General features: G+C 31.5%; 1 protein-coding gene across 2 annotated transcripts in view; it reads right to left on the bottom strand.

The window, feature by feature from the left end:
* Nucleotides 1-17,356, bottom strand: part of LOC139488768 (protein tweety homolog 2-like) — a 34,648-nt gene extending 17,292 nt beyond the window's left edge. For both annotated transcript variants that reach the window (XM_071274655.1, XM_071274654.1), the window contains exons 1-3: nt 17,223-17,356; nt 6,571-6,731; nt 281-392 (exon numbers count right to left, since the gene is read on the bottom strand). In XM_071274655.1, coding sequence (XP_071130756.1) covers nt 281-392; nt 6,571-6,731; nt 17,223-17,339 — 390 coding nt within the window. In that variant the 5' untranslated portion in view covers nt 17,340-17,356. The remainder of the gene's footprint in view (nt 1-280; nt 393-6,570; nt 6,732-17,222) is intronic.
* Nucleotides 17,357-17,550: the final 194 nt, after the last annotated feature.

A 17,550-nucleotide genomic window follows, 5' to 3' on the forward strand; every position in this document is an offset into this window, starting at 1 on the left:
AAATCAACATGGACAAAATTTGAGAACTTTAAAGAAGAAATTGAATTCAAAAAGCAAATTGGGTTACTTCCCTTTATCCATTATTATCATTGATATTTATAAAGCAACAGTCGTAGCCTACGTTGTATCTTTTCAATAATTAAAAAAAACCACTTTAAGATTGAGCAACAAGAACCCCACAAAAACTGAGGGTGACCACAAAAACTGAGGGTGACACCAGGTGTTTTTGAAGGGTAAACATATTGCAACTGACAATTTTCAACTATCGTTTAATACTTACAGTTGTGAGAGCTTCTGTCAATGTTTTATTTACATCTTTAACTGCATCATTAAAGTCGTTGACTCCATTGTCAGTCTTTTCGTTTGCATACAAACCAATAGCAGCTGCAGCTCTAAAATAATAAAATAAATTAAGATTAATTAATTTATCAAGGGTTAAAGAAATTAGGTAAGGAATTTTTGAAATGGTTAATACTCACATTTGATTAATTTTGTTCATAAATGACACTCAAATATAATAAAAATATGATATAAGCATGGCATATCTTTTGTATGTCCATTATAATGAATCATTATATATCAATGAGATAGCAACTGAACCCTATGTTAATAAATGGGGAATATGACCATGGGACACAGATGATGCTTGCATATCATATAAAATTAAAAAGGATCATAACTGAAGAACATTATAAGAAACGCTACAAAAATTTGTACTTGATCAGAGTTTTGTGGTTATTAGTATTGTGTATAATTTTCATAGCATTTGGTTGAGGCAAATTTAAGTTAGACAACAGAAACGAAAAATTCAGCATGTTTTCTATTTGTAAAGGGGCATTACTCTAGAAACAGTAAACGTGATACCACCAAATTTCCATCTTGCTCTATGGTTTGTGGTAATAGGCATTGTGTATGTGTTTCATAACATTTGGTTGATGCAAACTAAAGTGAGAGTACGGAAACGAAAATTGTAAACATGGTAAAGGGGTTTAACTCTAGAAAGGGGTATAACTCTAGAATGGTTAAAGTGATGCCACCAAACTTCAGACTTGATCTGTGTTTTATAGTAATTAGCATTTTGTATACCGGTAAGTTTCATAACATTTGATTGTAGCAAACTAAAATTAGAGAATGGAACAGATGTATTTTTTCCCTATTGAAGTGCTTTGTGAAAGAAGTGTAATTATTAACCTATTCAAAACAACAATTAAGTGAAAAGTAGAAACATGACTTAGCTTTAATAAAAAATATTTGTATTTCTCTAAAACAATCATACCTAAAATTATTTTGTCAACCATATCAAATGCACATAAATTCTCTGTGATTAGGCCAAAATATAAAATACATTAAATATACTTGTGTTTAGGGTTTTCTTATTTTTTTAAATGCCTCAAAGGCTATCCTTAAGCTTTATATGGACTTTTGAATCATGAGAAAAATTACAATTCTTCCTATTCACTCATTGTACAACAAGTCAGTTACATTAAAAAGTGTTCCTACTTATGTTCCCTTTTTGTTTGTTAGGTCTAATAATTTTAATCAGTAAAATGTTGAATAGGCAACTGTGTGTGCATTTAATTCATGCATGAATGCCCCAAAAAATGTGAGCTTTTGTGTGGTCTGTTTGATAGTATATCCGTAACTGTCACCATTATATACAATAACATACAGTAACTGGAAAATCAATATATATTTTACCTATCGTAAATGCCCTCTTACAGTGTCTTTTTAGACTGCAGTTTTAAATACGGAAGTACAGAGCTAATTAGGTATCATTATTACACAAATAATCAGATTCATCAATGATAATCAACTAGCTTCAAGTGTACTGCAAACATTCAGAATATTGATACTACACTAGATTTCTTCAGTGATGATGCGTTTGAGTAATAATATATCTTAACTTGTTCCTCTTTGACAGACTCATATCTTTTATTTCTGCTTGTCTTTATTGTATACATATTTTATTTTTTTAGGGAGTTTGGTGTGAGTAAGACAAAATAAAAATTCTTTGAATAACTCAATATAACTGGAATATAAAAAGATATTGAGGTGGATAGACTTTATCACTATAGCTAGTTGTGGATCTGTGACACTTAACCTGAGATTTAACAACACTTAAACTATTGACGTCATACAAAAATCTCTTTTTGTTTGTGGCGTCAGACATTTTCTCTTGTGACATAACAAATTTACGGGAACTTCTGATTGTCCAATGATAGCAGAATAATTGGGATAAAATGTATGGAGTCCAAATGACATGGATTTATAAACTTAGCTCACTTTCTTTGCCATTATCAAGTAATTTTTCACCTGTAACATTTTTTTTTTGCAATCATAAAACATCTCCTTATTGTTATCATACAATGCAACATCTCCTTATTGTAATCATACAACATCTCCTTATTGTAATCATACAACATCTCCTTGTTGCAATCATACATCATCTCCTTATTGTAATCATACAACATTTCCTTATTGCAATCATACAACATCTCCTTATTGTAATCATACAACATCTCCTAATTGTAATCATACAATATCTCCTAATTGTAATCACACAACATCTACTTATTGTAATCATACAACATCTCCTTATTGTAATCATACAACATCTCCTTATTGTAATCACACAACATCTCCTTATTGTAATCACACAACATCTCCTTATTGTAATCACACAACATCTCCTTATTGTAATCATACAATGCAACATCTCCTTATTGTAATCATACAACATCTCCTTATTGTAATCATACAACATCTCCTTGTTGCAATCATACAACATCTCCTTATTGTAATCATTCAACATCTCCTTATTGCAATCATACAACATCTCCCTATTGTAATCATACAACATCTCCTTATTGTAATCATACAACATCTCCTTATTGTAATCACACAACATCTCCTTATTGTAATCATACAACATCTCCTTATTGTAATCATACAACATCTCCTTATTGTAATCATACAACATCTCCTTATTGTAATCACACAACATCTCCTTATTGTAATCATACAACATCTCCTTATTGTAATTATACAACATCTCCTTATTGTAATCACACAACATCTCCTTGTTGCAATCATACAACATCTCCTTATTGTAATCACACAACATCTCCTTATTGCAATCAAATCACATCTCCTTATTGTAATCACACAACATCTCCTTATTGTAATCACACAACATCTCCTTGTTGCAATCATATAACATCTCCTTATTGCAATCAAATCACATCTGAGATGATGCAATCATACAACATCTCCTTATTGTAATCATACAACATCTCCTTATTGTAATCACACAACATCTCCTTATTGTAATCACACAACATCTCCTTATTGTAATCACACAACATCTCCTTATTGCAATCATACAACATATACAACATCTCCTTATTATACCTTACAACATCTCCTTATTGCAATCATACAACATCTCCTTATTGTAATCATAACACACCATATCTTAACCAGGTGCTCCGCAGGGCGCAGCTTTATACGACCGCAGAGGTCGAACCCTGAACAGTTGGGGCAAGTATGGACAAAACATTCAAGCATGATACAGCTCTGAATTTGGATTGTGATCAAATTTTTGACATTACATGGTTTTTTTTACACAAAACAAATGCCAAGATTTTACAAATCAATTAAAGATTTCTTCTTCAAACTTTTTAAATCTAAAATTAAATAGTTGACACAGCATAGGTTTCTGACACAGAATGAATGTGGTCTAATGAACTTAAAAGGTTTTTTTTGCCTTTGAGCAATTCACTATGCTGTTGAATATTAATCCTCTCAAAAAAATGTTTGAAGAAATTTTCTTTTTATTTATGAAATCTGAAATGAGAAAAATTTAACCCCCCCCCCTTTTTTTCACATCCCCGTTTCCCTTTTTCAAAACTGATATCAATTCAAATTTCTAATGGAGTTTGCAACAATAACTACTCATTTAAATACATCATAAAATATTAAGATGTAAAAAAACTGCTTGTTATCACTGAATGGTAAAGATTATTTAAATTTATCAGTTGGTAGTAAAAAGTGTATATACATTGTATATTGTATATAACAAAGATTTAAGTTGATTCTGGACAAAGAAAGATAACTCCAATTAAAAAAAAATTCTTGCTATTGCACAATATTGTGCAATAGGATATTTCTTGCTTACTATTCTGGACAAAGAAAGATAACTCTAATTAAAAAAAAATTTGCTATTTCACAATATTGTGCAATTAGATATTTCTTGCCATTGCACAATACTGTGCAATTGAAAAGACTTGCTATTGCACAATACTTAATATAATAATTTTAGATCCTGATTTGGACCAACTTGAAAACTGGGCCCATAATCAAAAATCTAAGTACATGTTTAGATTCAGCATATCAAAGAGGCCCAAGAATTCAATTTTTGTTAAAATCAAACTTAGTTTAATTTTGGACCCTTTGGACTTTAATGTAGAATTTGAAATTTGAAAACAGGACCAAAAATGAAGAATCTACATACACAGTTAGATTTGGCATATCAAAGAACCCCAAGGATTCAATTTTTGATGAAATCAAACAAAGTTTAATTTTGGACCCTTTGGACCTTAATGTAGACCAATTTGAAAACTGGACCAAAAAACTTCAATAATCAAGAATCTAAGTACATTTTTAGATTCAACATATCAAAGAACCCAACCGATTCATTTTTTGTCAAAATCAAACTAAGTTTAATTTTGGACCCTTTGGACCTTAATGTAGACCAATTTGAAAACGGGACCAAAAGTTGAGAATCTACATATACAGTTAGATTCGGCATATCAAAGAACCCCAATTATTCAATTTTGATGAAATCAAACAAAGTTTAATTTTGGACCCTTTGGGGCCCCTTTTTCCTAAACTGTTGGGACCAAAACTCCCAAAATCAATACCAACCTTCCTTTTATGGTCATAAGCCTTGTGTTTAAATTTCATAGATTTGTATTTACTTATACTAACGTTATGGTGCAAAAACCAAGAAAAATGCTTATTTGGGTCCCTTTTTGGCCCCTAATTCCTAAACTGTTGGGTCCTAAACTCCCAAAATCAATACCAACCTTCCTTTTGTGGTCATAAACATTGTGTTTAAATTTCATAGATTTCTATTTACTTAACCTAAGGTTATTGTGCAAAAACCAAGAAAAATGCTTATTTGGGCCCTTTATTGGCCCCTTATTCCTAAACTATTGAAACCAAAACTCCCAAAATCAATCCCAATCTTTCTTTTGTGGTCATAAACCTTGTGTCAAAATTTCATAGATTTCTATTAACTTAAACTAAAGTTATGGTGCGAAAACCAAGAAAATGCTTATTTGGGCCCTTTTTGGCCCCTAATTCCTAAAATGTTGTGACCAAAACTCCCAAAATCAATACCAACCTTCCTTTTATGGTCATAAACCTTGTGTTAAAATTTCATAGATTTCTATTCACTTTTACTACAGTTAGAGTGCGAAAACTAAAAGTATTCGGACGCCGGACGACGACGACGACGACGACGACGACGACGACGACGACGCCGACGCCAACGTGATAGCAATATACGACGAAAATTTTTTCAAAATTTGCGGTCGTATAAAAAGGCATAACAAGTTTGACATCACACAAAATCAATTAAAAATAAAAACCTACATGGCCACAAATATAATGATTCCAATGATACCAGATGGAGAAGGAGATGTTGTGTGATTACAATAAGGAGATGTGATTTGATTGCAATAAGGAGATGTTGTATGATTACAACATCTCCTTGTTGCAATCATACAACATCTCCTTATTGTAATCATACAACATCTCCTTATTGTAATCACACAACATCTCCTTATTGTAATCACACAAAATCTCCTTATTGTAATCACACAACATCTCCTTATTGCAATCATACAACATATACAACATCTCCTTATTATACCATACAACATCTCCTTATTGTAATCATACAACATCTCCTTATTGCAATCATACAATATTTCCTTATCATACCATACAACATCGCCTTATTATACCATACAACATCTCCTTATTGCAATCATACAACATATACAACATCTCCTTATTATACCATACAACATCTCCTTATTGCAATCATAAAACATCTCCTTATTATACCATACAACATTTCCTTATTATACCATACAACATCTCCTTATTGCAATCATACAAAATCTCCTTATTATACCATACACCATCTCCTTATTGCAATCATACAACATTTCCTTATTATACCATACAACATCGCCTTATTATACCATACAACATCTCCTTATTGCAATCATACAACATATACAACATCTCCTTATTATGCCATACAACATCTCCTTATTGCAATCATACAACATCTCCTTATTATACCATACAACATCTCCTTATTGTAATCATACAACATCTCCTTATTGCAATCATACAACATCTCCTTATTATACCATACAACATCTCCTTATTGCAATCATACAACATCTCCTTATTGTAATCATAACACACCATATTTTAAAAAGTCATAACAAGTTTGACATCACACAAAATCAATTAAAAATAAAAACTTACATGGCCACAAATATAATGATTCCAATGATACCAGCTGGACAACATGACTTCACTCTTTTCTGTGGTCTTTCCTTCTTGCATTGGTAACAAGTACAACACAGACTGATTATCAAAAACAGTACAAATAGCACTACTGGTAATATTGCTAGGAAGATGATTGACTGAAAGACAAAATAGCAATGATAATGAAAATATGAAATTAGTTATCAAAGCTACCAGGATTATAATACGCTGACAGCATTTTGTCTACATAAGACTCATCAGTGACGCGCAGATAAAAAAAGTTGTAAAGCCAAACAAGTATAAAGTTGAAGAGCGTTGAGGACCTAAAATTCTAAAAATTTGTGCCAAACACAGCTAAGGTGAAACTGGCATCAAATTTTGTATTTGTATACCACACAAGTAAACCAATTTCCAGGTCCATTTTTTTTACTCGACTAATATCTTTTTTACTTAATTTGACCTAATGACCTTTTACAAAAATAATCATTTATGGTCTGTGACATGAAATATTTTCTGTTAAGATGCTAAATAATAAAAGGAAAATATGTTATTCAATCCAATGATAGACAAATGTGAAATATATATAAACATGACTTATCTAAATTCAGACATTAGGTTAAAGACCTTTTGGATAGTTTAAGGCAGTTTGAAGTGTAAATCAATGTAAATGTGTCAATAACTTTAGTTGAGTAAATTTAAATGTGTCAATCATTAGAGATGATCTTGACTACAGCTCAGCTGGATATTGAAATATCCACCTAAACACCATACAGGCCACTCCTGATCCCGAACACAAATATAACATGTATAAGCAGCCCACTCTTCATCACGCAAATCTTTATTTAACTTCTATAAAATGTGCTTTATACAATTGAAGCTATAAATACATTTTTCCAATGACAAAAACTAGCCATCGTATGAATTTTAAAATTAAATGTGTCAATCATTGTAACACATCATTGTTTCTGTGTCTACATTTTGGGCAAGGAAAAAGACTGGTAACCTTATAACCTGGTTCCAAAGGAAGGTGATAGCAGAAGTGAAAAAGAATTTTGATGTGAGTGCCTAAATACCAATTATACAAATGTAGATGTCAGTAGCATTAACATTAACACCTGGAAATAAAATTTAATATCACAGTAGCTGACCTTCAGTGTTTAACAAGTTTTACCTGGATTAGCATGACTTTAAAATCTTACAGAACTGTGTATGTAGGTCACAGAAAAAGGCATAATTTAATATGACACAAATATCTCATTTCATTTAACTGTTATTTAAGTCTTTTGTAAAAGTACCTTTGAAAACTTACTGATATGTCTCATAGTTTAAACTACCGTAAAAGTTTTGATTGTGTGAGGTTTCATGTTCAGATATAAGAAGTAAAGATTATCCTTCTTATACAATCATAATGTTTTTTGCCCTTCGATTGGGATGTTGTCTCTTTGAAACATTCCCCATTTCCATTCCCAATTTATACAGCAACTACTTGGATTTTTTAATAATAGATTAAATATGGTTTTGGCAGCTAAATCTCACCCAGAAATCAGCTAGTTTTTACAAGTTTACAAGTTTACAACTAATACACTCAGGCACACATTGTGTGTAACAAGAGCAACATAATATAGTATACAAAATAATAAAGTTGTCAATAAATATGACAAAGAAAAATAAATGGGGTCCCGGACTCCTGGGAATGTGTCCATGGGACACAGATGATGCCCCTGCTTGCATATAAAGTTGTAAATGGGACATAACTCAGGAACTGTACAAGTGATGCTACCCAAATTAGTACTTGATCTGAGTTTTGTGGAAATAAGTTAGAGAAGAGAAACAAACAATTTAGCAATTTTTCCATTTGTAAAGTGGCATAACTTTAGAACAGTAAAAGTGACTTCACCAAAATTTAAACTTGACCTGTGTTTTGTTGTAGTAAGCTTTGTGCATAAGTTTCATAAAATTTGGTGAAGGCAAACTCAAGTTAGAGAATGGAAAGCAATTTTGAGACATACCCACAGACCATGCAGACAAGGGTAAAACTAAATGCCCCCTCTTCTATATATTACGACATAATCAAAAATACTTTTAAAACAAATAAAACACTTATCTCTATTAATAATTAAGGTGGTATGGGAGTCTAAAATAAAAATGATAGAATTTTTTCATACTTTGCCAAAACGTAGTATCTATTGATATAAGTTGAAAAATATAATAAAAATGATAGGTCACCGCGCATTTTCTCAAGCTACAGGACGTGACAAAATGACACATTTTGTATGGATTATACAGGAAAAAACACCATTTTTGTGTTTAGAAACTAAACAAAATGATAGAATTGTTAAATACTTAAGGAAAAGATAGCTTTCAGACAATGCTTTGAGAATATCAAAAGAAAAGATAGGCTCACCGAACGTTTTTTCCGACTAAATTACAAAATAGGAAAATTCCATGTAGAATCCTTCAGAAAATGCAGTTTTAGAGTTACCTCCCCTTAAAATGCCAATTTTAAAAAAAGAATAAAACAAACCAAAAATTATCAACATTTGCAAAAATATTAATATCTATAAGTTACGTTCTTTTAAATTGGTTATTTTAAATGAAAATTAAAATTGAATATATGCATTCCTGCATCAAGTTTTGCTAACTTGATAGAAAATATGGACCTTTCATTCTCTGTTTTTTTAAATCCAAGATGGAGGAAGACACCCATACCACCTTAAATAACTGTATTAAAGGTACATGTAACAAAAACTCATTTCGACAAAAAAGATGAATATGTTTTACATTGAACTGAGATGTTAGATAATCTCTATTTCAATTAAACATCATAATGAACATCATGTGTACAAAGAATTTAAAAAATGCAAAAACCTTATTTACTCCAAATCAATAGCTATTAATTGACAGTCTTATATTAGCTTCCATAGTTTAATTAGCCATATATGCAGCTATCTTAATCATGACTACTCTTGTAAGAAATTCAGTATTGAATCACATTGCATAAATGTGAAGGGAAAACTGTGATTGAAGAATAAGTTGACCATAGTGGTAATTTCAGAGAGATCCATACACTTAAAAACAAGTTATTGTCATGATTGTTTGGAAACTAGAAACATGCTTCTTTTTGGCCCTTTTTTGGCCCCTAATTCCTACATATTTTGGGCAATTAACCCAAAACTTAATCCCAGCCTCCCCTTTGTTATATGGTACATTGTGGTACAATTTCAGAGAGATCCATACAATTACACATAAGTTATTGTCTTGAAACTAGAAAAAAGCTTGTTTTGACCCCTGTTTGGCCCTTAATTCCTAAACTTTGGCTCCATAACCCCTAAAATGAATCCAAACCTTCTACTTGTGGTTTTAAACATTGCGGTATGATTTCAGAGCAATTGAAATACTTATACACAAGTTATTATCCTGAAACTAGAAAAATGCTTGTTTTGGGCCCCTTTTGGGCCCCTAATTCCTAATCGGTTGGTACCATCATCCCAACCTTCCTTTTGTGGTATTGAACCTTCTGACAAAATTTCATGAAGATCGATTCACTTAAACTAAAGTTATTATCCGGAAACCAATGTGTCTTCGGACAACGACGACGCGGACGACATTGATGTTGAGCATACCAATATAATTATATACCATCCCAAATTTTTTTTGGGGTCGTATAAAAAGCATATCCCTTCTGAAACAATTTTAGCCCATGACATTTGGAATAAAATATTTAAATAATCTATTAAAAAGAAGCCATGCCAAAAAATATACACACACACTATCTGTTTGGAAGAAACCCAAAACCTGGGACTATCATATACTAAATATATTAGTCCTCGCTAAAATTTAGCCCAGCCTAACTCTTAAAATAACTATGTTCTTGGTCCTCTTTACATTGCTCCAATTCACTAGGGAACTATATTCATAATATACAATGTACGTATAACCTATCAATAAACAGGACTTGACTAATCATGTCAATTGATTTCATGCATAATTTCTACCAATACTTTTGCATATATATTCTAGACTAATTAGAGTTAAGTGCATTATCTTTAAATGTTATAATAAACAATTAGTGGTATAAATAGTTTAATGGTGTTTGGATACTTAAATCCCTCTCATGGGTAGTCAAGGTTGTTAAACACCCCCTGGTAGCATAGTTAAAGTGACAGGTATTCCATGTAATATCATTGATCACATTTTTTAAGATTTAAAAGCATTTGTTTTATATACAATGTATCATTTGAAACAATAAGTTACTTTTTACTTACTAAAAAAAATATTATTAAACTATTGGAAAACTGCTAAAATTTTACGTTAATTCTATCATGGTTATTTCCCCTTAAATAGTTATACATACATTGTAAAGCCAGCATACTTTCTTTGAAAGTGTGTTTACATAATGCACATTCAACATGTTCAATAAAAAAAACTGCTAGTTTAGTACTTTAAATATTTAAAATTTAAGAAACTTAAAAAATATTGTTTCCTTTGATTAAAAAAAATGATTCCTCAGACACCATTATCATGCATGATTATCTCAGACTAACATCCAATCCATGTATTACATGTATCTGGGACTAACTTCCAATTCATGTATTATCTGTGACTAACATCCAATTCATGTATTATCTGGGACTAACATTCAATTCATGTATTATTCAATTCAATTCAAAATATTTTATTGTTCAAATATCAAATGTACATTTAAACAAAGGGATTGGACAAAAGGCAGTGCCTATACAAATCCTTTCCCATACAAGATGGATTGAATAACATGCATGATAGTATATAATTTTCTGATAAGTTAATAGATCATACGTTGTTGCAGTGAGTCAGGGGAGGCAATTCCCCCACTTCTTGAAGTATTTTATTGTGCATATGTATATAAATAACTATGTTAACAAAGTCAAAGCAAGACCTACTGAAGGTGGTGTCGAATTTTATACCACATTAATAAGTGTAGGTAAGGAATCAAGTAGATCATTAAGTGATTTTTACTCAAATTCACAAACTCACTGCAACAAAGTTGTTCTATTTATATGAATAACAAGAATTGATTGGCCCTTTTTTGCAATACATAAGTAATTTAGTGTACCATCTTATTACATGACTATTAATTTCTTGATTTTTGAAAATATAATTACTAATACAAAAAATAAAATAAAATATATATAAATTTATTTGCAAAAAGATGCTAAACACAATTGGTTGTTTTTTGTGTTAAAAGTTAGGTTGGTCTTTAATTAAGACTAAAGAGTGGTACACTGTGGTTATAAGCTGATTTCTAAACAGTATAGTATCACATGAAATATTATAAAAATCTTCCAGTTTCATGAATATATTGTTGTACATATGTAAATATCTCTGTGTTTTCATCAATATTAAAGTCTGAGCAACCCTGTAGTAGGACATCAAGATTGACATTATTAAAGTTACTTATTTTTCTAAAGAGCTCATATCTCTGATAAATGTAAAATGGACAAACATAAAAGAAATGAAAATTATCTTCTACTGGATCTCCACAGGCACATATAGAGCTGTCTGACAAATGATCACAGAAAAGGTGTTGTTTTAGATCACTAGCCTCATTTCTTAATTGGCAGTGGATTATATTAACTTTACGTGAACCAGTGGAAAAGAAAACAGGACAAGGACTTATGTCCTCATTCAGTTTTCTTTTAAATCCTGTAAAGCTTAAAATATTTTTAACTTCTCCATCAAGTGAATTCCACTTTTCAAGAGTATGTGGAATAAAACTGTTCTTATAGGCTGTGGTTCGACACTGAGGAGTTTTAAATTCCCTTTTTTTCCTCAGTCCATACTGGTCATTAGTGTTTGTATACGACAAGATATCAGCAGCAATATAACTAGGAATATCTCCAGAAATAGTTTTATGAAGAAACAATAATTTGTTTTTCTGACGTCTATTCTGGAGGGAATCCCAACCTAATTCCTTATATAATTTCCATCTAGGAGTTCCCTTTCGAAGCCCAGTTACAATTCTAGCAGCAGCTTGTTGTACAGACTCAATTAGATCGGATTCTTCTTGTGTGCAGTTATCCCAAATTATGTTCCCATATTCTAAAATAGGCCTTATAAATGCAATATAAAGTCTTTCCAGAGACTGTCTATCAATCTTATGTTTTAAATATCTCATAATATTAAGACGTTTACAAGCTTTTGAATAAATATCCTGTATGTGACTAGACCATTTGGCATTAGATGATAAGGTTATACCAAGATGTTTATGTTCTGAGACATTTTCTAGAGGTGCATCATTCATGCATAATGATGTGACATCAATATTACTTTTTCTCGTAAAGTACATAGATTTGGTTTTGTCTGCATTGAAGGTTACACCCCATTCTCCTGCCCATTGGTCTAATGATTCTAGATCTTGCCCCAGGGATTCAGCTGCTGATCTCTCATCATGTACAACACAATATAGACAAGTATCATCTGCAAACAGTTTTATTTTGTTTGTAACCACATCTACTATGTCATTCACAAACAATAAAAACAGAAAAGGGCCCAAGATGGACCCTTGAGGGACTCCTGCCTTGACAGTATTCCAGTTAGAAAAAAACCCATTTACTCCAACCCTTTGTTGTCTATCAGAAAGATAACTTTTGAACCAGTTAAGCAAATTACCCTTTATTCCATATTTTCTTAACTTATATAGAAGTCCCATGTGCCATACACGATCAAATGCCTTTGACACATCGCAAAAAATAAATCTGACATCTTTCCCTTTGTCAAGATTTTTTACAATCTCATCATATAATAAAAGTAACTGATTTATAGTAGAGTCCTTGTTTCGGAACCCTGACTGTTGGTCAGTTAATATTGCATGATCATGTATATAGTTATGTAAATACTTAAAAATAATTTTCTCCAATATTTTGCTAAAACAATTAGTAACAGAGATAGGTCTGTAGTTTGAAACATTGTCCTGATCTCCTTTACCCTTGTAGATAGCTGATACATTTGCAAGTTTCCAATCACTGGGAACTATTCCTGATTGTAAGCTTTTATTAAATATGAATGTTAAAGGTGTAACCAGTGATGGGAAAATTGCCTTAAGAAATTTTGGAGGTAGCTTGTCAGGTCCAGCTGGTTTGTTAATATTTAAAATTTGGAAATGGTCAATCACATCCTGCTCTGTTATCACTATGTCAGACAGCTCATAGGGTGCCAAAGGTGGAACATTAGGCAGTTGAGGTTCTGTGTCAAATTTTGATATTGAGCAAAAATAATCATTTATGGCTGTGGCTTTCTCAATGGGGTGAATGAGAATCTCACCATTTACCTTAATGGGAGAATTTTGACTCTCTTTATTTTTAAATTTGCAAACACTCTTAGCTATTCTCCACCACTTCCCTGGGGGGATTGATTTATCGACTAGGGAATTATGCAAGTTAATCAGGTACTGACGTTTAGCTTCTCTTACTAGATCAATCACTTCATTTCTAAGTTCTTTAAATTTTTTCCAGTCTGAAATTAAATTTCTTGATTTAGCTTTTTTGTAAGCACGGTTACGCTTTCGCATTTTAACTTTAATACTGGTTGTGATCCAAGGTTTGTCCCTGGGTCTAACCAATACTTTTTTTTTTGGAATATGTGTGTCCATGACATGATGAACTTCTTGGTTAATTAGACCATTTATCTTATTAATGTCATGAACATTTTTAAAGCATTCATTCCAGTTTTTTCTTTGTAAATACATGTTTGCTGATGCATAGTCACCACTCTCATAGTCATAAACTACTTTTGAATAAGCCTTTTGTCTAGCAAGGGAAAAATTAATCTCAATAAGTGTTGGAGAGTGGTCGCTACAAAAACTTGGTAGTACCATACTATTTCTTAGTAAACTAAGATTATTTATATATATAGGGTCTAAGAGTGTTGCAGTTGAGGAGGTTATTCGAGTAGGTTCCTTAACAACATTTTCTATGCCATATCTTTCACAGATTCTTGATATCCTACTAGTCGGACTTGCTTTTAGTAAATCTATGTTTAAGTCACCAAGCAATATTACATTTTTATCAGTATCTATTACATTATCTAATAAATTTTCAAAATGGTCTAGTGATGTGACTGGTGCATTTGGAGGTCTATAAAAACATACAACTAAGAATCTACCAGTTTGTGTTGTAATTTCGACACAAACTGATTCTAATTCAGCTATTTCTAAGTCACTACGGCGTTTACAATGGAGACTATCTCTTACATAGATCAAAATTCCTCCTCCACCGTCAGTTGACCTGTCTTTTCTGAATAAGTCAGGATTATGAAAATTTGGCATTACCAAATCAGTACTGCCAACATTTGCTTTCAGTTTTGTTTCAGATACACAAATCACATCACATTCACCTAGTTCTGAATGAATTAAATCAATTTTATAACGTAAGGAATTAACATTAATACCAGCTATTTTAATATTTTGATAGCTGTATCTTGATGAATTTGGTCCAGGATTTTGTTCAATGTCATTACTTTGTAGTAAGATTAATACAATAATCAGACTAAAAATTAAGTTGGAGATATATACAGTTCTGATACTAGGCTTGTCATCAATATGGACATTATAAAGTGGTAATAAAATATCATCCATGATCACTAATAAATGTATTATGTATTATCTTGGACTAACATCCAATTCATGTATTATCTGGAACTAACATCCAATTCATGTATTATCTGGAACTAACATCCAATTCATGTATTATCTGGGACTAACATCCAATTCATGTATAATATTATCTGGGACTAACATCCAATTCATGTATTATCTGGGACTAACATCCAATTCATGTATTATCTGGGACTAACATCCAATTCATGTATTATCTGGGACTAACATCCAATTCATGTATTATCTGGGAATTTATGAATCTGTTTTAAATCATGTTAATAAACGTTAACAGACCTGTACAAATAAGAAAGATATTGTACATTTACAGTGTACGTATGTGTTTTCATGAAATTCTAGTCTCTTACATTTAATTAGCACTAGGTGAGTTCAACATCTGTTCAAACAGGCATGTGGTATGGAATTATTTTGGTTTTTATGGAACATGCAAACATAAAGTTTTGTGAGTAAGATATTTTTAACCTATTTCACTAGCAGCTCACTTAATATAATGCATGAAAATAATTGGGGTGCTTTGATATAAAGACATTACATTTTTTTGTGGTATTGTTTGGGGGGATAGGGATCTGCCAGTCTGAATGGTTTTTCACACCAAGTTAAAATGGCTCTTATAATCTTGATCTACAAAATGTAATAACTGTATCAATCTTTACATACTTGTCATTTGACAATATGAAAGGAATGCCAATAACTCAAACTCTGGCCCTACACTACGTTTACTTCTTATTTTCACATGATTAAACTATAGACACAGGGGTTTTGTTAACGGATGTACACATTTCAGTCATGTACTTCTTAATTATTTTTTGTATTTCATATCTATAAAAGTTTTGGTGGGCATATTTGCTTGTTAACTAGCAATTTTCACTTGACGTGGTATACTCTTCATGTCATTTGTTCAGTATACAGATTATAAGGGGACCATGCAAAGCCCCACTATAACAGTAGAAAAATCAACAACAAAAATAATTAAAAAAAAAATATTGGGAAACTAGTTTTTCATTGTACTAAAAAGTAAAATGACAAAAATACTGAACTCAGAGGAAAATCAAATCTGAAAGTTCATATTCACATGGCAAAATCAAATGACAAAATTAAACACATCAAAAATTAATGGACAAGAACTGTCAGATATATTCCTGACTTGGTACAGGCATTTATAAATGTAGAAAATGGTGGATTAAACCTGGTTTGAACTCAAAATCGTTATCTTTTTTTTTGTCACTAATTTAATTCCTGCATTAATTTGCTCAGAACGCAGAAATCTACTTCCTTCTTCCGGTCTCGTTGTCATGAGACTTTGAGTAGTCTAGTGAAACATAGGAACTCAAGGAACACAATACCGATTTCATTTTTAATAATATTCTTTGTCTTTGATATGAATAAACGTTTCCTGATGATCGCATTATTTTTGAAGTAACAAAAAAAAATTCGCACAGACTTCGTCCCCTTTCACAGGAAATGCCTGCCTTAAATGTATATTAAAGTACATGTATATCTTTGCTTGCATAAACATACAAAAAAAATATATTGGTGCCGGAACGCTATTAAATTGACTCCGTTTTTTTTTATCATTTTTCGACAGGTAACCTACGACATCCTGGTACTCGGTCAATTATGAGCAACATAATAAAGTAACATCAAACATTTAATCGGTGTGATTTGAGGGGAAATTTTACTATTTTCCGATGAATTTGTCGTGTAAAGAAAATATGAAGCAGTATATTTGAATGAAGTTATTTAATATTTCCCCAAGAATTGTAGCATTTAAATGTTTGATGTTACTTTTTTACGTTGCTTTTAATTGATCGAGTACCAGGATGTCATAGGTAACCTGTCGAAAAATAATAAAAACCGGAGTTTACAGTCGGTAATACGAAAATAGTCTATTGTATACAAGGGATTATAACAATAAAGTTCACAGTATGCCAGAAACTAAACGTTATTTTAATAGAGACTTCTTTTTTCCAGACAATCACATCATAGTTAACTCTATTACCTCTCTGTAATCAGCATCATCTGGGTTGAATGTTGAGTTATTAAGTTTAAAAGAGAAAGTAACATGAGGAAATGAGTGCAAAAAGTTTGTTATCCATTCTCGTTCGAACGAATCCATTTTAAAATATTCTTCTCTCTTGCGAAATTATTCAGTGAAACTATTTAGTAACATTCCAAAGTTTTGAAATATCTAACACATAATGGTCACTCATCATCTCATGAGACGTCCGCCATTTTGACTTTCGAAACTTGACGATCACGTGACATGAAAAATCTAGGAAATGAAGTATCTTCTAATAAAGGCAGAAGTAAATTAATGATTTATTTCA

This window comes from Mytilus edulis, chromosome 9 (genome assembly GCF_963676685.1).
Source record: "Mytilus edulis chromosome 9, xbMytEdul2.2, whole genome shotgun sequence".
Taxonomy (NCBI): domain Eukaryota; kingdom Metazoa; phylum Mollusca; class Bivalvia; order Mytilida; family Mytilidae; genus Mytilus; species Mytilus edulis.